This window comes from Schistosoma haematobium, chromosome 2, assembly GCF_000699445.3.
Source record: "Schistosoma haematobium chromosome 2, whole genome shotgun sequence".
Classification (NCBI taxonomy): domain Eukaryota; kingdom Metazoa; phylum Platyhelminthes; class Trematoda; order Strigeidida; family Schistosomatidae; genus Schistosoma; species Schistosoma haematobium.
In genome coordinates, this window is record NC_067197.1 from 20,023,827 (window position 1) to 20,041,129 (window position 17,303).

Here is a 17,303-nt window from a genome sequence, read left to right on the forward strand (position 1 = left end):
CTAATAAAAACTGTATTGATCAAGCATAGCTGATATCAAGATGCTTTTTGGGATTAGGATTCATCACACACTAGAATCTAATAGATAAACACTATGTAGTTGAAAGTAACGGTCAGCTGTTACCATATCAAACTAAATCAAGTAATTTAGAGTTTTACTCTGAGCACATCATCTTCGAACCGTTTATTTAAAATCCAATAATTCGAATATCCACATTCATACATTTTGTGATAGTGGTGTTGTGAGCGTTCTTAGTTGATGACGACTACGACAAAATATCTAAAATTCAGCCCCTGAATTGAACAGTTTTCTAAATGATATCTGTCTATAACCTAAGTGAAATTTAAATCGATTGTTTTATTAGTCATAACGATCAATCATTTACGTCATATTCCCCTCTTGTAAACAACAGCATAAATCTATTGGCTTGACTCTTCAGGCTGAACAATTCATAAATAATTTTCAGTACCATTAATTACTAAACTATCTGTAATTTACGCAAGTCGACAAAATTTTTATTCGATGTATTATTTATAACCATTATTAAGAATAGTATTAATATTTTACAAACAACGAACATGAGAATACGGTTGGTTAGATACACTAGAGGTTTTAAAATAGTAATCCTCAATATCATCCCATCAATTACACCGTCAGTAGTAACTTGAGATTTCTTAAAATACGACAAATTCGATTTTTCAACTTACGAAGAAAGACATTTATAGTTATTTTCAATAGTGTTATACATGTATTTTGTTTCATAACTACTCTCAGTAAAATTCATATGAACATGTAAAAACAGTGTTGAAGTATTGATGCATATAAATCTTTCAAGGAAATACTATCCAACGTAAAATATGAGCTGTAACTGAAAAAAACAGACTAAATTTCTATAAATAGATATATTTGTAATAGTCTCTGAAGAAGTGGCTCACACTAAGTCTCGAAACGTCAGAAAATCTAATTTTTCTACTGAATGGGATATTACGAATATATTTATTTACAACAATCTACCCAATGCTCAATGTATTCGAAATTATCAGATTAAATTTCTACTTCATTGACAATAATTCAAGATCGTTTATTGATTATATTTAAAGGAACCTTAACTACGAATTGAAATATGTGAAAGAATTGAGGATTGTTAAACGAGTCGTGGTATGTACTAGTAAGTCATATACGTTCAATGATAAGACATAATATTCATGATTAAGCATTGTGAAAATAATCTCAAGCGAAATAATTCACACTTTATTATCAAAATTTTGTAAGATAATTCTGTAATTAACAAATACTAGATTTCCCGTTTGCTTATAGTCTTGAAACTGATCATGAAATTGGATTTACCCATGAAGTCTACATTACGATACTCCATTCTGTTTACAGATATTCTTTCAATCATTCAAAAAGTATAATAAATAAGTGTATATTAATTGTTCAACATTAAGAAGTTGAGAGTGTTTTGTTATAGATACCATTAATCCATATTCTCATAGAAAGCGTAAATCCAAGATATTACTCCATTATGAGCGAACGATGAATAGGCCATAAATACGAGTTTTCCGTTTGATTTCGTGTATTCTACTTGAGCTAACTCTGTTTAGGCGAAGGCATTAACGAAAACCCAAACACTAATTAAGATAGATGGATTTATTTCAAGCACTTGTCTACTCAGATAGACCGGTCAAATACATATATGTATATGTGTATACATGCGGGATTGAAAAATCTAACATTGGACATGGATCGAAGTACGCTTCACTTAGTGTCACGGAAAAAAAACGTAATCACTATGTTCTTTTAAGACAAGGTTAGTTTTTAATACATTGGAACAATAGTGCTAAATGATGACTGATTATTAAACCTAGTTATCCCGTCTCAAAGTTGAATCTTATCCTATAGGTTGCCATCTATCATCTAATATATTTCTCTTTTCAACAGGAACTTTTATCTTTTAAATCAGTATTTTATATAGACATCTTAATGCAATGATAGATTTTATTTTCAAGATTTCTTACAATCTAATTTCTATACGTAAATTTCCAGTCAAGTTTATAAACTGTCTGATATCCATTATAAATTAATGGTATGTAGTCACTTTTTCACCAATGTTTTCTCTCTCAAATTTATGTAAATTCATTATCTATTGAAAGAAAAGCCTTCTAGTTACCATGATTAAGAACATCTAAAATAATTTGGATATAAACTGAATAAATACACACAATTATTTTTAGACAATACATGACGAAATTGCTCAGTGTTTACTCTCGTTTCTTTCTAATTTATTTATCTATCTATTTATCTACCTAAAGAAGACACTATAGATAATTTCATCATTTCGATTGAATAGTTGTTTATAGTTAGATTTTACCAGTTTAATCAAGGTTAACAACAACGGTTTTCTATTTTACTAATGTGTCGTTTGACCCTCCTCTTTTCCGCCTCCCTTCAGGATTTCAAGTTTGGACTGGCCTCCAGTCAACGGACATTTAGTATCTTGCACAGACAATTGTCTGTAAATACTTGTACCTTCTTGATGATGGTTGTTGTAGTTCTCCAAGTTTCAGCTCCGTACAGTAGAACTGCTTTGATGTTCGTATTGAAGATTCTCACTTTGATATTGGTTGAAAGTTGTTTTGAGTTCCATATTTGTTCAATTGTGGGAATGCGGCCCTTGCTTTGCCAATCCTCGCCTTTATGTCTGCCTCTGATCTTCCTTGTTCATCGATTATGTTTCCCAGATATGTGAAGGATTCTACATATTCCAGAGTTTCGCCATCAGATGTGATTGGATTGCTATTCTCCATTTTGAATTTGAGGACCTTGGTTTTCCCCTTGTTTATGTTGAGGTCTACTGATGCAGAGACTTCTGCTACACTGGTTGTCTTCATCTGCATTTGTTCGAGTGTATGGGATAGGATGGCTAGGTCATGTGCAAAGTCCAAATTGTCTAATTGGTTCTGAGCTGTCTATTGTATGCCGTGTTTTCCCTCAGATGTCGAGGTCTTCATAATCCAGTCGATCACCAGAAGGAAGAGGAAGGGAGAGAGTAGACAGCCTTATCTGACTTCGGTCCTTACTTGGAATGCATTTGTCAGCTGTCCTCCATGTACTACTCTGCATTGTAGTTCGTCGTATAAGTTCCGGATAATGTTGAGAATCTTCTCGAGAACACCGTAGTGTCGAAGAAGTTTTTATAACTTCCCCCTATCTACACTGTCAAATGCCTTTTCATAATCAATGAAGTTGATGCATAGTGACGAGTTCCACTCAACTGATTGTTCGACGATGATCGGTAGTGTCGCAATTTGGTCTGTGCATGACGATTTTACTATACTGTGTTAAATTAAATTATTTACTTCATACTGATTGCTTAACTTCACATTCATTGATATGATTACTTTTATTCAATTTAAAATAAATGTTTAAATAATACATTTGTTGCTGACCAGTTTAAAGTTTACTTCCTATAAAAGATTCACTAGCTTATCTGACTTGTTAGTAAATATTATTCACAGATTTGCACTCTATAAATCACTGCATTTCCACTAAGACGTAATTAGATTGTATGGTATTCTTCTTTATCTTTGTCCATAAAACATATTTAGTCGATAAATTTATGCATACATTTATCACCCCGACCGCGGTTTCTAGCATTCTCTGCATAGTGGTAGCTTATCAATTCATTTTTTTTGAGTAAATTAGTGGAACGAATTTGTCTGGTAAATCAAGGAAAACTTGACTGAAATTTTCCCTGAAATAGATTTTCATCTCAAAATTTTTAACGAGACATTAATCAAATAAATTTCCTCCAGATGACTAACATAATACTGTAAATACTACAGTATAAAACTTGATTTACACAGAAGATCAATGAAGTTGGACTTATATCTATGCTATTCACATTCAGTCAAAAATTTTATGTATGTGTATCAAGTGTAGAAGTCTCAAGCAGTAAGTTTTAGGTACGGACGTTGTAATAATAGCAATTGAAAAAAACATATTCAAAAACTTAGACTTTTTCTATTACAAAAACAGTATTTGATATTTTTTTACAATTCTAAATATCGTCCCATAATCAACAAAGATACGTTCGGATGAGGAAGATAGAAACCAAAATTATACTGAAAGGAAATATTGGAAAAAACATAAAAAATAATTGAATCTGAAGTCATCTTTTTTGAGCATTGAAAATATATATATGGCTTTCGCCTCGTCCTTGAAGATATTTATTTACTTTTTAACTACAAATATTGTTTCTGGAATTGATCTTGGTGGTAATGAATAATTCATTAAATTAGAGTTACATTGATGCTGTTGTTCTGTACAATGAATTGTTTGAACTTGATCAGTACAATAGCACTTGGTTGGGGTGTAAGATATTGTTGATGACATATGATTTGGACATGGTGAGTATAGTGTTAAGCTAGAAAGTTGTGAACATTTACATGGTACCATGGTTTCCGGTTCATTCAATGTATATTTTATCATTGTTTGATGTAAGGGGTCCGGAACTTCAGATCTAAATTAAATTCGTAGTGTTAAAGGTTACAATTAATTAAAATTATACTTTACTTAATGCTTTAAAAAATCGTTTATAAACTGTCCGTTCAATTTTATGTTGAAAAAAGCATCTTGTGTTCATTTTAATTAGATGCATTTCAAAGATGCAGCTCGATATATTTTGTGGATTATATTATGAAGTGCATACAATAATAATAGAATTATCTCTGTGTTTCTTACGAACGATTACGCTTATAAAAACTAACAAAAACAACAGGGTAACACAAAAGACTTACCAAATGAACTTTTATAAACAATACATGGATACCGAATTCCTCACATATCATGAGGACTGGTATTCAGGTAACTGCAAGGTGTTTTACCGATTGTCACCCATCATCCACCATAAATTTAAGGAGGACATTGATGCTGATTATGCTTAAAACGCAATCCTAGACGTTAGGTCGAGAGACATATAATGCGAAAATCTCTGTACATAGTAAATATTTCTAACTCTAAATACCGGAATGTGCATGAAACAGTCTTTTACTAATTAATCGAACACGTCATCTAAGAAGACATCATAGAAAGACACAGATCAATTATGTCTAGTATTTTGTGAAGCTTAGTAAATTATAGACATTTAACAACAGAATTTACATGCAATTCGTAATACTTTAAAAACACGTTGAATCGGGATTCATTGGTACGTATGTAGTCGTTTGATTAGTTCTGTAGTGGCTTAAGATATAAACAAAATGTCGTAATAAATCATATTGGGTTTCACTGTATTTTTTAAATATACTTTTTGAAGATAATAATGTTGTTGGGGGGAATAGGCTTTGTTGACGACCTTGAGGAAAATCAGCCGCTTATAAAGTTCAAAATACGATTAAAATTAGTGTTACGAATTAACTTCAGAAGTAAAGGTAGGGAGTCGAAGTCAGGGTTTTTATTAGGAAACGGCATCAGCAAAAGTGTAAAGATGTTTTGTTGACATACAGATGAATGAACTTTGCCACAAACTTAAATAGATTCCATATCGCATTTGATTGGTCAATTAATAAAGAGTAATTCCAAAATATATGATAAATATGACAAAATTTACCTCGAAATTTCAGGCGTCATCAGTGCATAATGTTTGTCTGAAACAAAGAGAAAACAACTGATTATAATAAGCTCCAATTGAATAATGATAAAAATCGGCTTTGTGAATAAACCAATAGATTACATTTAGAAATGTTGTTATTTAAGATTTCTTGGTATACACAAACCTGTAAATAAATTCAACAAATGGAATATGTTTTCAAAGTGCTTATTATTAAGATCTTAGAAGCTTTTTTAAAATCTTGTGACCGATTTGGAGGTACTATACAAAATATTACAGTTTTCAACATCCATCACAATATATCATTTGTTTAGTTATCTTAATTGTTTAATAAAGTTGTTTCAAAACATTGTACATGGTGATTTGGCAGACGAATAGTGAATATTAGTCAGAAAGTATTTCAATACCTCAGTGTAGTTTTCACTTAAATTGATTCGGAATATGACTGATATGGTAGGAAGTGTGTTTTGAATAGGATAAGTATATTTAATATAGACTGAGAACATTTTGTCAACAATCATTTAAATGATGAAAGCCATTTTCAATTTGAATTTATGATTACAAACAAATCAACCAGACAGAAAATAATAAAGCATATGAAAACATGAAGAAGAAATCAACTGAGCCTGTGACACAGTCTCTGAAATATCTAAACTTATTTAACTAACAGTAAAACAATAACGGTATTGTGAATAACAGTCTTCATAAAATGCCATAGTTTCCGTCAACATTTTTTGTATTTCCCCAAGTAGAATTTAGTGTCTTGCATGACAGAATACAGTGTCATTCATAATTATTTAAATTGTTTAATAATTGTACGGCATTGCTAATTCGATGCAATGTAAACGATGGTTATACCGAATGCACACAGCGGTAATCAATTTCTTCATTAAAAGATACAAATTAATAAAATAATTCCTCAAATACTCGCGATTAATCATAATGGCTTTATTTATCTTAGCCTATCCCTGTAATTCCTTGAGCAATGTCACGGTCATCAGATGTACTTATATGTAGAATACTACGACACTGAAATGAGCTTGTAGATGTATCTTATTAACCTTGAACATTTATTAGATATTTATTAAGTACTAATTGTCAGTGAGAAATATAAGTTGAATTCATATTGCAAAATCTTCGAAAATCAACTCACTATGAACATTCTATGAGGTTTATTACCTAGAACAAAACCATTTTTTAATCTCCCTTGAAAATATTGATAATAAGTAACATTATCAATTACGTAAATAATCTTTTTCAAGGCAAAATATTAACTCAGGCTGTTGTCTTATATTAATGATATATTTAGTAGGATTAATGATTTTGTCAAATATTAACATCATACCTGGTAAATTATGATCTATCTCTTTTGTTACATCATCAGTATTCCACATATTTACTAAATTTGTATTTTGTTTATCCATTACTTGATGAGTTTTTGATGTATCTGAAGAAGAAGAAGGATAATAAGCTGAATTTTCATAACTAGATAATATTAAATATACTTGATCACAAGTTGTATGTTCGGTTTGTTTTGAACATTGAATTGTATGATTTGAATTTAAATCTGTTGTATTCAATACATGTTTTTTTATATATTGTGAAGTTATATATTGATTTAATTGTTCATTATTACAATCATAACAATCATGAATACTATAGTTATCTAATTTATGATTAGAATTTGATATTAAATTTTGTTTAAATTCATTCATTACAAAATTTGTATCATATAAATTAAATGAATCATTTAAACAAGTTTTATTCAATTGATATTGATTATTTAAAAAATCAATATTAGGTAATGTTACAATGATTTGTTTATCATGATATTGTTTTATTGATTGTTTTTTATTTTTAATTTTTATTTTTTTAATTTTGATTTTGATCTTTTTTATTGATTTTTTTAACAATATAAATATTAGAATGAATATGATTAATATAAAAGTAAAACTAATACAATAAATAAACCAATATGTTTTATTATGTTTATTTATTATGTCATGATTATTGAAAGTGTTCAAGTTCTTTAATGTTTTCATTTTAATATTAGGTAATTTTATATTAGTAATATTTTGTTGATAATTATTTAACGTTTCATAATGTACTTGTTGAATTGTTTTATAAATAAGATAACGTTCATAATAAAGAGTTTGATTTAATGCATTTAAGATGGATGCTATAATGAAGAAAAATAATTTTCATGATATAAATCACATGTTTGTTACATGATTAAACATTTAGAAACAAAACACATGTATGTGTGTTATGTATAAGATGAGTAAGACTGATCACAAGATTGTCTCAGTGGGTATATTCCTTTTTTTGATATGTAAGAGACTTACTTACTTACTTACGCCTGTTACTCCTCGTGAAGGAGCATAGGCCGCTCACCAGCATTCTCCATCCAACCCTGTCCTGGGCAATCCTTTCTAGCACCGTCCAGTTGTAATTCATCGTTTTCATATCTGCTTCTCTTATCCGACGCAATGTGTTCTTTGGCCTTCCTCTTTTCCGCTTCCCTTCAGGATTCCAAGTTAGGGCTTGCCTCGTGATGCAGTTTGACGATTTGCGTAATGTATGTCCTATACATTTCCATCGTCTTTTCCTAATATAATTATATTTAAAGCTTTTCATAAGTATTATCAGAAAGAAGTTTTCTGAAGATTTAAAGCTAGACCATCACGAAAAACCTGGAAGCACTGGACAGCCGTTTCGTTCTAGTATGGGACCCTTTAGAAGTGTGCAACCAGGACCTATCAGTCTTACGCTTGAACACTTAACTTCTAGACCACTGAGCCGGCATCTAACGGTGTTAATGTTTAACCAAAGGAATTGAACCTTTTCATAATTAGTTAACAAGTTTTTGACATTTTTCCGAGAAAAATATCATTACAAGTAGACATAAGTCAAATTAAATATAGAAATACTTGATGTCTGATTCGTTCTTTAATATGGACACTAAGTTGAATTCATTATCATTATACCTGAAGATGGCAGTTAGAAACACTTAACTATTCAAATTGTAACTTATTATAAATTGGAATTATCTAACTAACTTTTCTGAAATACTCATTTAGTCACAGAATTTAGAATCTTTTTGATTCTTAAACAGTTATTGAATACACAATACATGCAAATAATGCTCTCGATTAACGTTTATAAAATAGAGTAGTGAAAAGGCGAGGATTATCAGAACTATGTGATATATTAGCGCTATACATTTTGAACAATCTGATCACACATATACTTGTTGAGAACATTTATATATAAAACTGGAAGGTCAGCTAGACAAGAAAAAGAGGGTATGAAGAGACAAGGATAATAAGGAAATAATGTGAAAACAATTTTGAACCTCATCACTCTGGATAATAAACTAATATTACCAGGGTAGGTTTAAAGTGAGAACAAACTGTTTTCGAATACACAATGGGGGTTTGAATTTTTGTATAGCTAAAGCTTTAATAAACCTTAGTATAGGCCTTTTTACACTTTTATACAATCCCACAAAAGCCGAGTTAAGATCAATCGTATGACCTGTTTCAACTATGTGCTAGACCATAGAGGATGATAGATGTTTATCCTCTACTCATATTGAGTCATTTGAATTTTTATATATAAATGTTCTCAACAAGTATATGTGTGATCGGATTGTTCGAAATGTATTGCGCTAATATATCACATAGTTCTGATAATCTTTGTTTTTTTTATTACACTATCGAAATTTATCAAAGCAACTAATTGCTTGAAATTTGTTAAATACTTTTTTTCAGGAAACATCTTTATTGATGTTAAATTAAATTAAAGTGGGAATTCGGGCTAACCGAAATTTGTATGACCTTCAGCGTTGATAATGAATAACTTACTGACATTAAAACTCATTTATCAGTTTCATCCTTCATGTTGGTTAATTATAGTGTAAAAGGTGTAACTAAAAAAACAAGACTTACGTAATAAAGGGTGTTTAATGATTAACTCATTGGACGGTTCACTAACTGACATTAAGCCGAAAGATTTTACACGAAACCTCAATTCATACACCAATGAATTGTAGTATAAATTAGTTAAAAATGAGTTTAATTCATTGTATTCAACAATTGTTCTGAATGCATCACTGTCAACTGTTAGATCTTCATTTCTGTTGTTACTTTCCAACAAAAACATTTCATTATCATGATTTAATTCAAGAGTTAATTTGGGATAGCGTACTGGTGCTAAGGACTTCCACCGATATATATAATTTTTACCATCTGTACAATTACTAATTCCAAATAGATGCGTTTGGGAACTTGTGCATACAATGAATTCTACCTGGAAATATGAAATTTGCTCCGACAATTCATTGCTTTTCTGTTGAACATTTAGATGAAGTGATGAAGTTTGTGGATTCCCTTGAAATTTCCATGTTAGAATGCTGTTATACCGTTCAGTTTGAGTTATTTGTAGTTTTAATGATTGTGGCGACGGTGGTTTAGATGAGTCTGTATCTGAGATACGAAAAAAATGTTACCAAAAATATGAGTTTTAACAGTTGGTTAACATCATCGGAAATTTTTTCTTTGTTAAGATTTATGCATATGTTCATTACAGTCATAAGATGCACACGTTTTATTTGTTCTGCACTTAGGAATAAGTTTCTTTCAATTACTTCTATAAATCGAAACAGTCAATATTTTCTTTACTCTAAAACAAATGACCGTACAATTTTATAGTGACCATGTTATCAAATGAAAGAATGGACACCTTAGAATTGACATAAAACGGATGTACGTAATATTTTCAAATTAAATGTTTCCAAGTCTTACCATTACTGGTACTGCCCGTAGAAACGTTAAGTGAAAATAAGTATTTCAAAAATGAAGTGTACAAGTTTCACAAGAACGAGCTATACCTATAATTGATCACTAAGCATAACTGTTATTTTACATATATTATGGATAAAACATGTTTTAGTCGAACATTTTCATATTTACCTTCATTTTACTCTGCCAAATGACTAACAAAAAGGCAGATGTAAATACAGTGAGTGGCATTCATTTAGTGTAATGACATCTGTTAGTTTTTTCACATTTTGAAATGTCTATCCACAACCATCTTCATAATAACGTTAAAGTGATTTGCTGCCAATAGCCTTAAGTCTTTTTAAAAAATGGTAGAATAGAAGGGTTATGTTTAATGTAAAACAATGGGAAATATACAAAGTTTATTAGTCGTAAAAGTATACATCGTGTAGTGCTAAAAACACCTAACATTAATGCACTATTAGTCAAAGAAAGTTACTCTGTTATTAACGAAACACGATCTACAATAAGTGAGATCGAATACTGTTCTTTTACATAATTTTCAATAATGCAAACGTTATACAACCCCTTCATTGTGTTTAAGTCCTTTCTATATCACAGAAACACTGACATTTCAATTGTAAAAGCATTCAAAATTAAATTAAATGTTGGCTGAGACGTCATTCATTTCAAAACAGTGAATTAAAAAACTTTCAAACACACAACAATTGAAATGTGTTGTGTGAAAGTAATCCTGAACCTCCTATAAAATTGATAAAATTGGGAAACATTTAGGAAGATGATTGCACAAGATCTTTAAAACAGCACTTAGCTACTCCTTATCACTTGTTGTTTGGAAATAACTGTTGTTTCCAGAATAATTATTATTCATCACTTTCTGCTATAGTTTCAACGTAACAGATAATAATCCTGAATGGATAAGATAATAATTTACGAGTTTCAGAAACTTTAAGAATTTGTTGAACATAACCTAGTTGACATGTTTCATAAACTGAACTGTAATATCATCCAAACATACCATATCGATCACGAATTCCTATCATACCATAAAACTAAAGAAAATATAGTTCTTTCCTTTAATAATAAGTATATTTTTGTTATAACCAAATGAGTAGAAAAATTGTATTTCTGACGTTTCATAACTTAATGTAAACAACTTCTTCAGAGTAAATAATTAACCAAATTGAGTCTGAAAACTTCAGAAATACAATTTTCTACTCATTAAGATATAAGGAAAAATATATTTACTATTGACCTTTTATCAAATGCTTAGTTTATTTGAAATTATCAAGTCTAATCTTGCCATTAATACATACAAGTTCTTTCCCTTGTCTTAAAACCATTCATGATATCAATCAGCATTAAAAATTATTACTCGCTTCAGTCAATTTTTATTGGTGTAGATGATAAGACGGCTAACAAAATCTATCCTACTAACCTTGATTTGATCGGTAAACTTGAAATTAAAAGAACTTTGCCAACACACTATGAGACTATAGTTTCGTGAGTTCACAATTGTAAACATTTTTCACTCAACCCTTTATCTCGACAACTGTCTATCAGTCTGAATAGTCTATATATCTACATAAGAAACCTAAATTTAAATACAATAGACGGAATTTACTTAGCAGTGAGATACAGTAAACATGTTTTGTTTTATTTTTGGACTCATCTACTGGACGTACCTGCAACCCAGATTCAAACATTTCACATTAAGATTAAAGTCCTTAAATCGTTATTGAATTACTTACTATGTCCAAATATGTGTTCATTTGTGAAAAGTGCATGAATTTTAATTTTAATTGTAATAGTCTGGATTAAGAAACTGTTAATTAATAGGCTGACTTTTGTGTGGTGTTCTGGATTCATCTGATTGCTACATTCCAACTCTTCTATATACACTTGTCATTCAATAGCCTCATGGAATGCTTATATGCCAACGCAGACTGACCGAATTTCAGTAATAATCTCAATAATGAGATAATCCAATCCACTAAAAACTATATTGAAAAGCCTAATTGATTTCAATCTCTGGAGACCACAGTGTAGATCGAATATTACAGCCTACTTATTAGGCAGTTTAACGACTCTTATGACTCACTACAAATATTTGACTGAAGTAATTTGGGTTAATCAGGTATTCTTTAAAATATCCACCATAACAGATTAGTGATAGATTTCAAATTCTTCTAAATGAGCGGGATAATTGATTTTCTGACAATTCACAACACAGTATAAACCATGAATAAATAGCATTTTCAATTTGACATAGTTTTACATAGTACGACGAATAGGATAGATCAAACTGTCGGTGCATGCAAGCAAGTTTTAAGTCTTTTTGGTTTATTTGAGCATCTTAAAGTTTTATTTCATGGCTGTTGAACAAGTTATGCACTAACAATCGCAAATTAATGTATATATTTTTAAGCTCTCATGACATTTTGAACTTAAATGTTTTGCGGCACGAATCAGGTTTTCCAAAGAAAACTCTTCAATAAAAATATGCCTCTTAACCAACAGAGCCCATTTAGAATATATAGTTCTATAAAGACACTAATAGAGTTTTATCTTTTGTTCAAGGCAAACCCCCTCCTTCTGTATTAACTGTTTCGTAGAAAGATTTGCGTTTTACTAAGATTTTTAGCAGTTCTGTTTAAATTACAGCTGGTCAGTTACAAAGTAGAACCTGGTATATATGTACACCAGTTCAGGTTTTCAAACCTTGATAACACAGCAAGATGAAATTGTTAGGCTGAATCATTGAGCAGTAGACGTAGTGACAGTACTAATGATAACAGAAAAGATAAGTCGTTAAAAATACGACTCATAAAAATGTTAATTAGTCACATAAATAAATTAGAAAGAATTCGGAATCTTAGCTTTCAAGGTAGACAACGAATGAATGCACCCGAACCAATCCAAACGACTTTCTGTCATGTCATTCAAAGTCTTTAGCCACTAGTTACGATAATCACGCGTACTTCAACCAAATAGTCTACACCTGTCAACACTCAATCCAATTTTCAGTGACTCTATGGACAGTTATCATGTTTTATTTTGTTCACCCCTAGCCTCCTTCCAGTTTAATTTTACACCAAATAAAATCATATATAGACGTAGGCGGTTAGCACTCATAAGTAACACATATCCTAACCACCTCATCAATCTATTTATCAACTACAGGATTAAATCATGATTTCTGTTTAGAGTATTCACTTAATAATAATTCACTTATTTCAGCATATTTTATTATTAAACGAGTAAGGTAAATAAGTTGGAAGATATTAGTAGTTTCTTTTTCTTTTTGTTGAAATTACTTTTTAGTACAACTGTGGTAGTTTTTGTGAATGAATTTTGAGGAAAAGAAAGTTTAGGTTTGAAGGAATTCACCAACAGAAATATAATTATAAATGTTAACTTGAAAGTATTGGGGATTTAAAAGAATTTCTATCGATCATTCAAAATTAATGTGTACTGTATCATTAATGATGAAATTAATTGCCAAATTTAACAACCATTACTAAGATATCATGAATTTCATTGTAAAAATAAATACAAAATACAAGAAGATGATAACAAAAATTATCTCTTAGAAACATTTCAAATAGAGATAATGTATTTTATTACCGTGTTCAAACTCTAAATAATGGGTATTGTTATTCGTTAAAATTAATCCAGTATTTTGATCTAATGGTAATCCAGTTCTAATTAGTACTGTAGAACTACTCGAGTGATTATAGTTCGATGGTGTACACCAATGACTTATTCGGAATGCATATAGTTCATCTGGAATAAGTCCATTTAACCTTATTCGACTAGTGTATTCTGGTTGTACAACAGCTAAAAGTGAGAAAATGGAACAGAATAGAACAAAGTATTAACATTTTGAAACATTTAAAATAAGAAATTATGCATTACAGTATTAACGTAAGTTTTAGTTTAGATTCTAATGATTGGAACCTTGTTGCTATTCAGTTTTTTAGCTCAATTCTCATGTACAAACAAATTAATGTTTATGTTTTGTACAATATATTGACAATGAATGCAGAAATGGAATAAATCAATGTTTCTATCTTGTGTAGAACAGTTTAAAATATCAAACTAGATAAGAAAGCATGAATAATCACCTTGCTACTTTTCAGAAATTTTTTAAATCTTTTAATTAAATTCCTTTATTATATAATGAAGAAGTCTTTAATTTTGATGACGAAAATTTGAAAAATTCAATAATTTAGAGTATTGTTCGGTTGAAATTTGTATGAAATTTTAACTATCACAGGGTGATGGAATGTAAATTGTATCATTTCCATCAACTTCAGTACATAAAATTAATCAAATGATAGATGAATTTCAGGTCTCACGTTTCTTTGCCCATAAAGAAAAGTATGTTTTGTAACACAGAGATGACTACGAGTGAACTAATCGTCTCTACATGTAGATGAATCATTATTACATGGGTTAACACTAACTTGTAACTTTTACACAATGAAGAGACTACTAAATAGTATTTTATCATCAAAAGAAGTGTTAAATAATCGTTTCTAAACAGCATAAAGTATCAGATTGATATTTATAGCCCAATCATCAAACAATTAGAAACACTGATCGAAGTATATTTCGCTTATAGTTATTCATGTACCATAATGTCAGTTAACAGATACAATGAACTATATTTATATATGTTTCAACAATAATATGTACCAGTTTCAGAGTAGAGTATTAAAAAGGAAGCGTAATATACTATGTTTAACCTAAGATTGGTGCATGATTATTATTAAATGAATGCTAAAATTTTATTATTATGATTCGTTTCATTCTTAGAGGAAAGTACACAGATAGCCTAGAATACTCACTTGTGATCCATTCATCACCTGACCGAACCGGTGAATGATATGTTACGTAATAACATTGTTTGCCGATGGTGTCAAAAGTAGTACCCGAATGCAACGTAGCGGGTTGTTTCATTTTATTCCAAGATAATATTGCAGAGTATATTAAAGGTTTGACATGCAACATAATGTTATTAAAAAATCTATCATATAGCTGCATTTTTAGATCTTGCTTTAATTCCACTGATGTTATAATATGACCAATAGAATTTTTAGCAATACAAAAATAATGTCCAGTTACTTTTGACGCATTACAAGTGTATATAAGAAGACTTCCATCTGGCATTTTGTTCACACCACCTGGCAAATCGACACTTAAGATTGATCTTTTATTAATTGTCCGGTCTTTTTGAAATGGATACTGGATACCATGATCAGTAGTATTGAATATACAGTTTTCAACTTGTTCAGTAATATCTTCTCTATCACAATCACCATATTCTTGGTCTACTACAATATTCTCCGTTCCCATCTTCTGTGTCTGCTTGTTTAGACTCGTGATCATAACAGATTTTGATGAATTACTCCATAGTTGGTTTAATTTACTCTGGAATCACAAAGATTAGAAGAGCAATGAAGAAGAATATACTGTACATGAGAATACATAAACAATTACACACATAATACATCAATTTTATTTTTTTGTGTTTCGAATAGTTTATGAATATGTTTAATAATGAATTTTTCATCATGCTCACAGCAAATATGAACAAACGATAAAACGTTAACAATTCATCTTGTTTCAGGAAGATACGCTAACATTTTTTTCACAAATACTTTCAGTTATTAGACTGTATTTACATAAATTATTTCTTTTAACTATGATTAACTTTGAGTATCTTGAACAGATATTCAGTATTTATAAATAGTTGTCTACGCAAGATACTCAATATCCATTGGCCGGATACCATCAGCAACAGCTTACTGTGGGTGAGGACAAACAAGCTTGATGCTGAAGAGGAAATTAGGAAAAGACATTGGAAGTGGATAAAACATACAATGAGAAAATCACCAAACTGCATCACGAGGCAAGCGCTAACTTAGAATCCTGAAGGGAAGCGGAAAAGAGAGGGGGCGAAGAAAACACTACATCAAGAAATGGAAGCAGATATGAAAAGGATGAATAACAACTAGAAAGAATTGCCCAGGACAGGGTTGGATTGAGAATGCTGGTAGGAGGCCTATGCTCCTCCACGAAGGGTAACAGGTGTAAGTAAGTATGATTAGCTTTATCATTCATCAGTTACTGCTGTTTTTATCGGATAATACTGATTATTTTCTATCATTTTGTAAAACAGAAATTTTAACATAGACTTGAACAAAAATAACATTATACTAATTTATATTTTCGATCAGTTATGATACATAAAGTTATTCATTGATTGTTTTTATATAATCATGACAAATATTACTAATAAATTAATGTGATGCTCATGTGATATAAAAATAATATTCCCTGGGTTAAATGTTCAAGATTACATCTTTTCTGGATATCAGCAAAAAATTAAAACATTGTTAACGTACATAAAACCATTGAATTATTGGTTTAGGTTGTCCGTAGGCTTCACATGGTAATATTAACGGCATATTACTCTTTACGAACTCAACTGATTTTGGCTTCCTTATAAATCGAGGTAGTTCTGTAAAACAATAAAAATTCAAAATTTAAAAAACCCAGTTTACATATTTGTGATTTATTGGAATTTAACTGCTTTTACGAGTAACGGCTAACTTCTACGTGTATATACTAAATTTGATCTTGAGTCAGTACGAGTATAATATACTTGAAATATCCGTCCTTCTTTGTTATTTATTTAAGTCATGCTTACTTACCTGTCTTAATTATATCTGTCAAATAATATTTAGCTTTTCAATGTTGGCTGTCGAAGGTCTGTCATTGTAAAGCTGCAAAAGATGTCTATGAGACTCTTCTTGCTAGAAGTTGTCACAGAGGCTGATATGTTATAGAAGCATTGCTCAGAATTTGAAGAAGTGGCTTCC

The 17,303-nt window shown here is 30.3% G+C and overlaps 1 protein-coding gene across 1 annotated transcript in view; it reads right to left on the reverse strand.

The window, feature by feature from the left end:
• Positions 1–4,233: 4,233 nt before the first annotated feature.
• Positions 4,234–17,303, reverse strand: part of CNTN5_10 (Contactin-5) — a gene marked incomplete at both ends in the record, with an annotated part of 35,592 nt that continues 22,522 nt past the window's right edge. Inside the window, 8 exons of the mRNA XM_051219180.1 lie at positions 4,234–4,522; positions 5,612–5,648; positions 6,957–7,096; positions 7,706–7,790; positions 9,562–10,098; positions 14,041–14,253; positions 15,267–15,849; positions 16,827–16,942. Of these exons, the coding sequence (XP_051067738.1) occupies positions 4,234–4,522; positions 5,612–5,648; positions 6,957–7,096; positions 7,706–7,790; positions 9,562–10,098; positions 14,041–14,253; positions 15,267–15,849; positions 16,827–16,942 (2,000 nt within the window). The remainder of the gene's footprint in view (positions 4,523–5,611; positions 5,649–6,956; positions 7,097–7,705; positions 7,791–9,561; positions 10,099–14,040; positions 14,254–15,266; positions 15,850–16,826; positions 16,943–17,303) is intronic.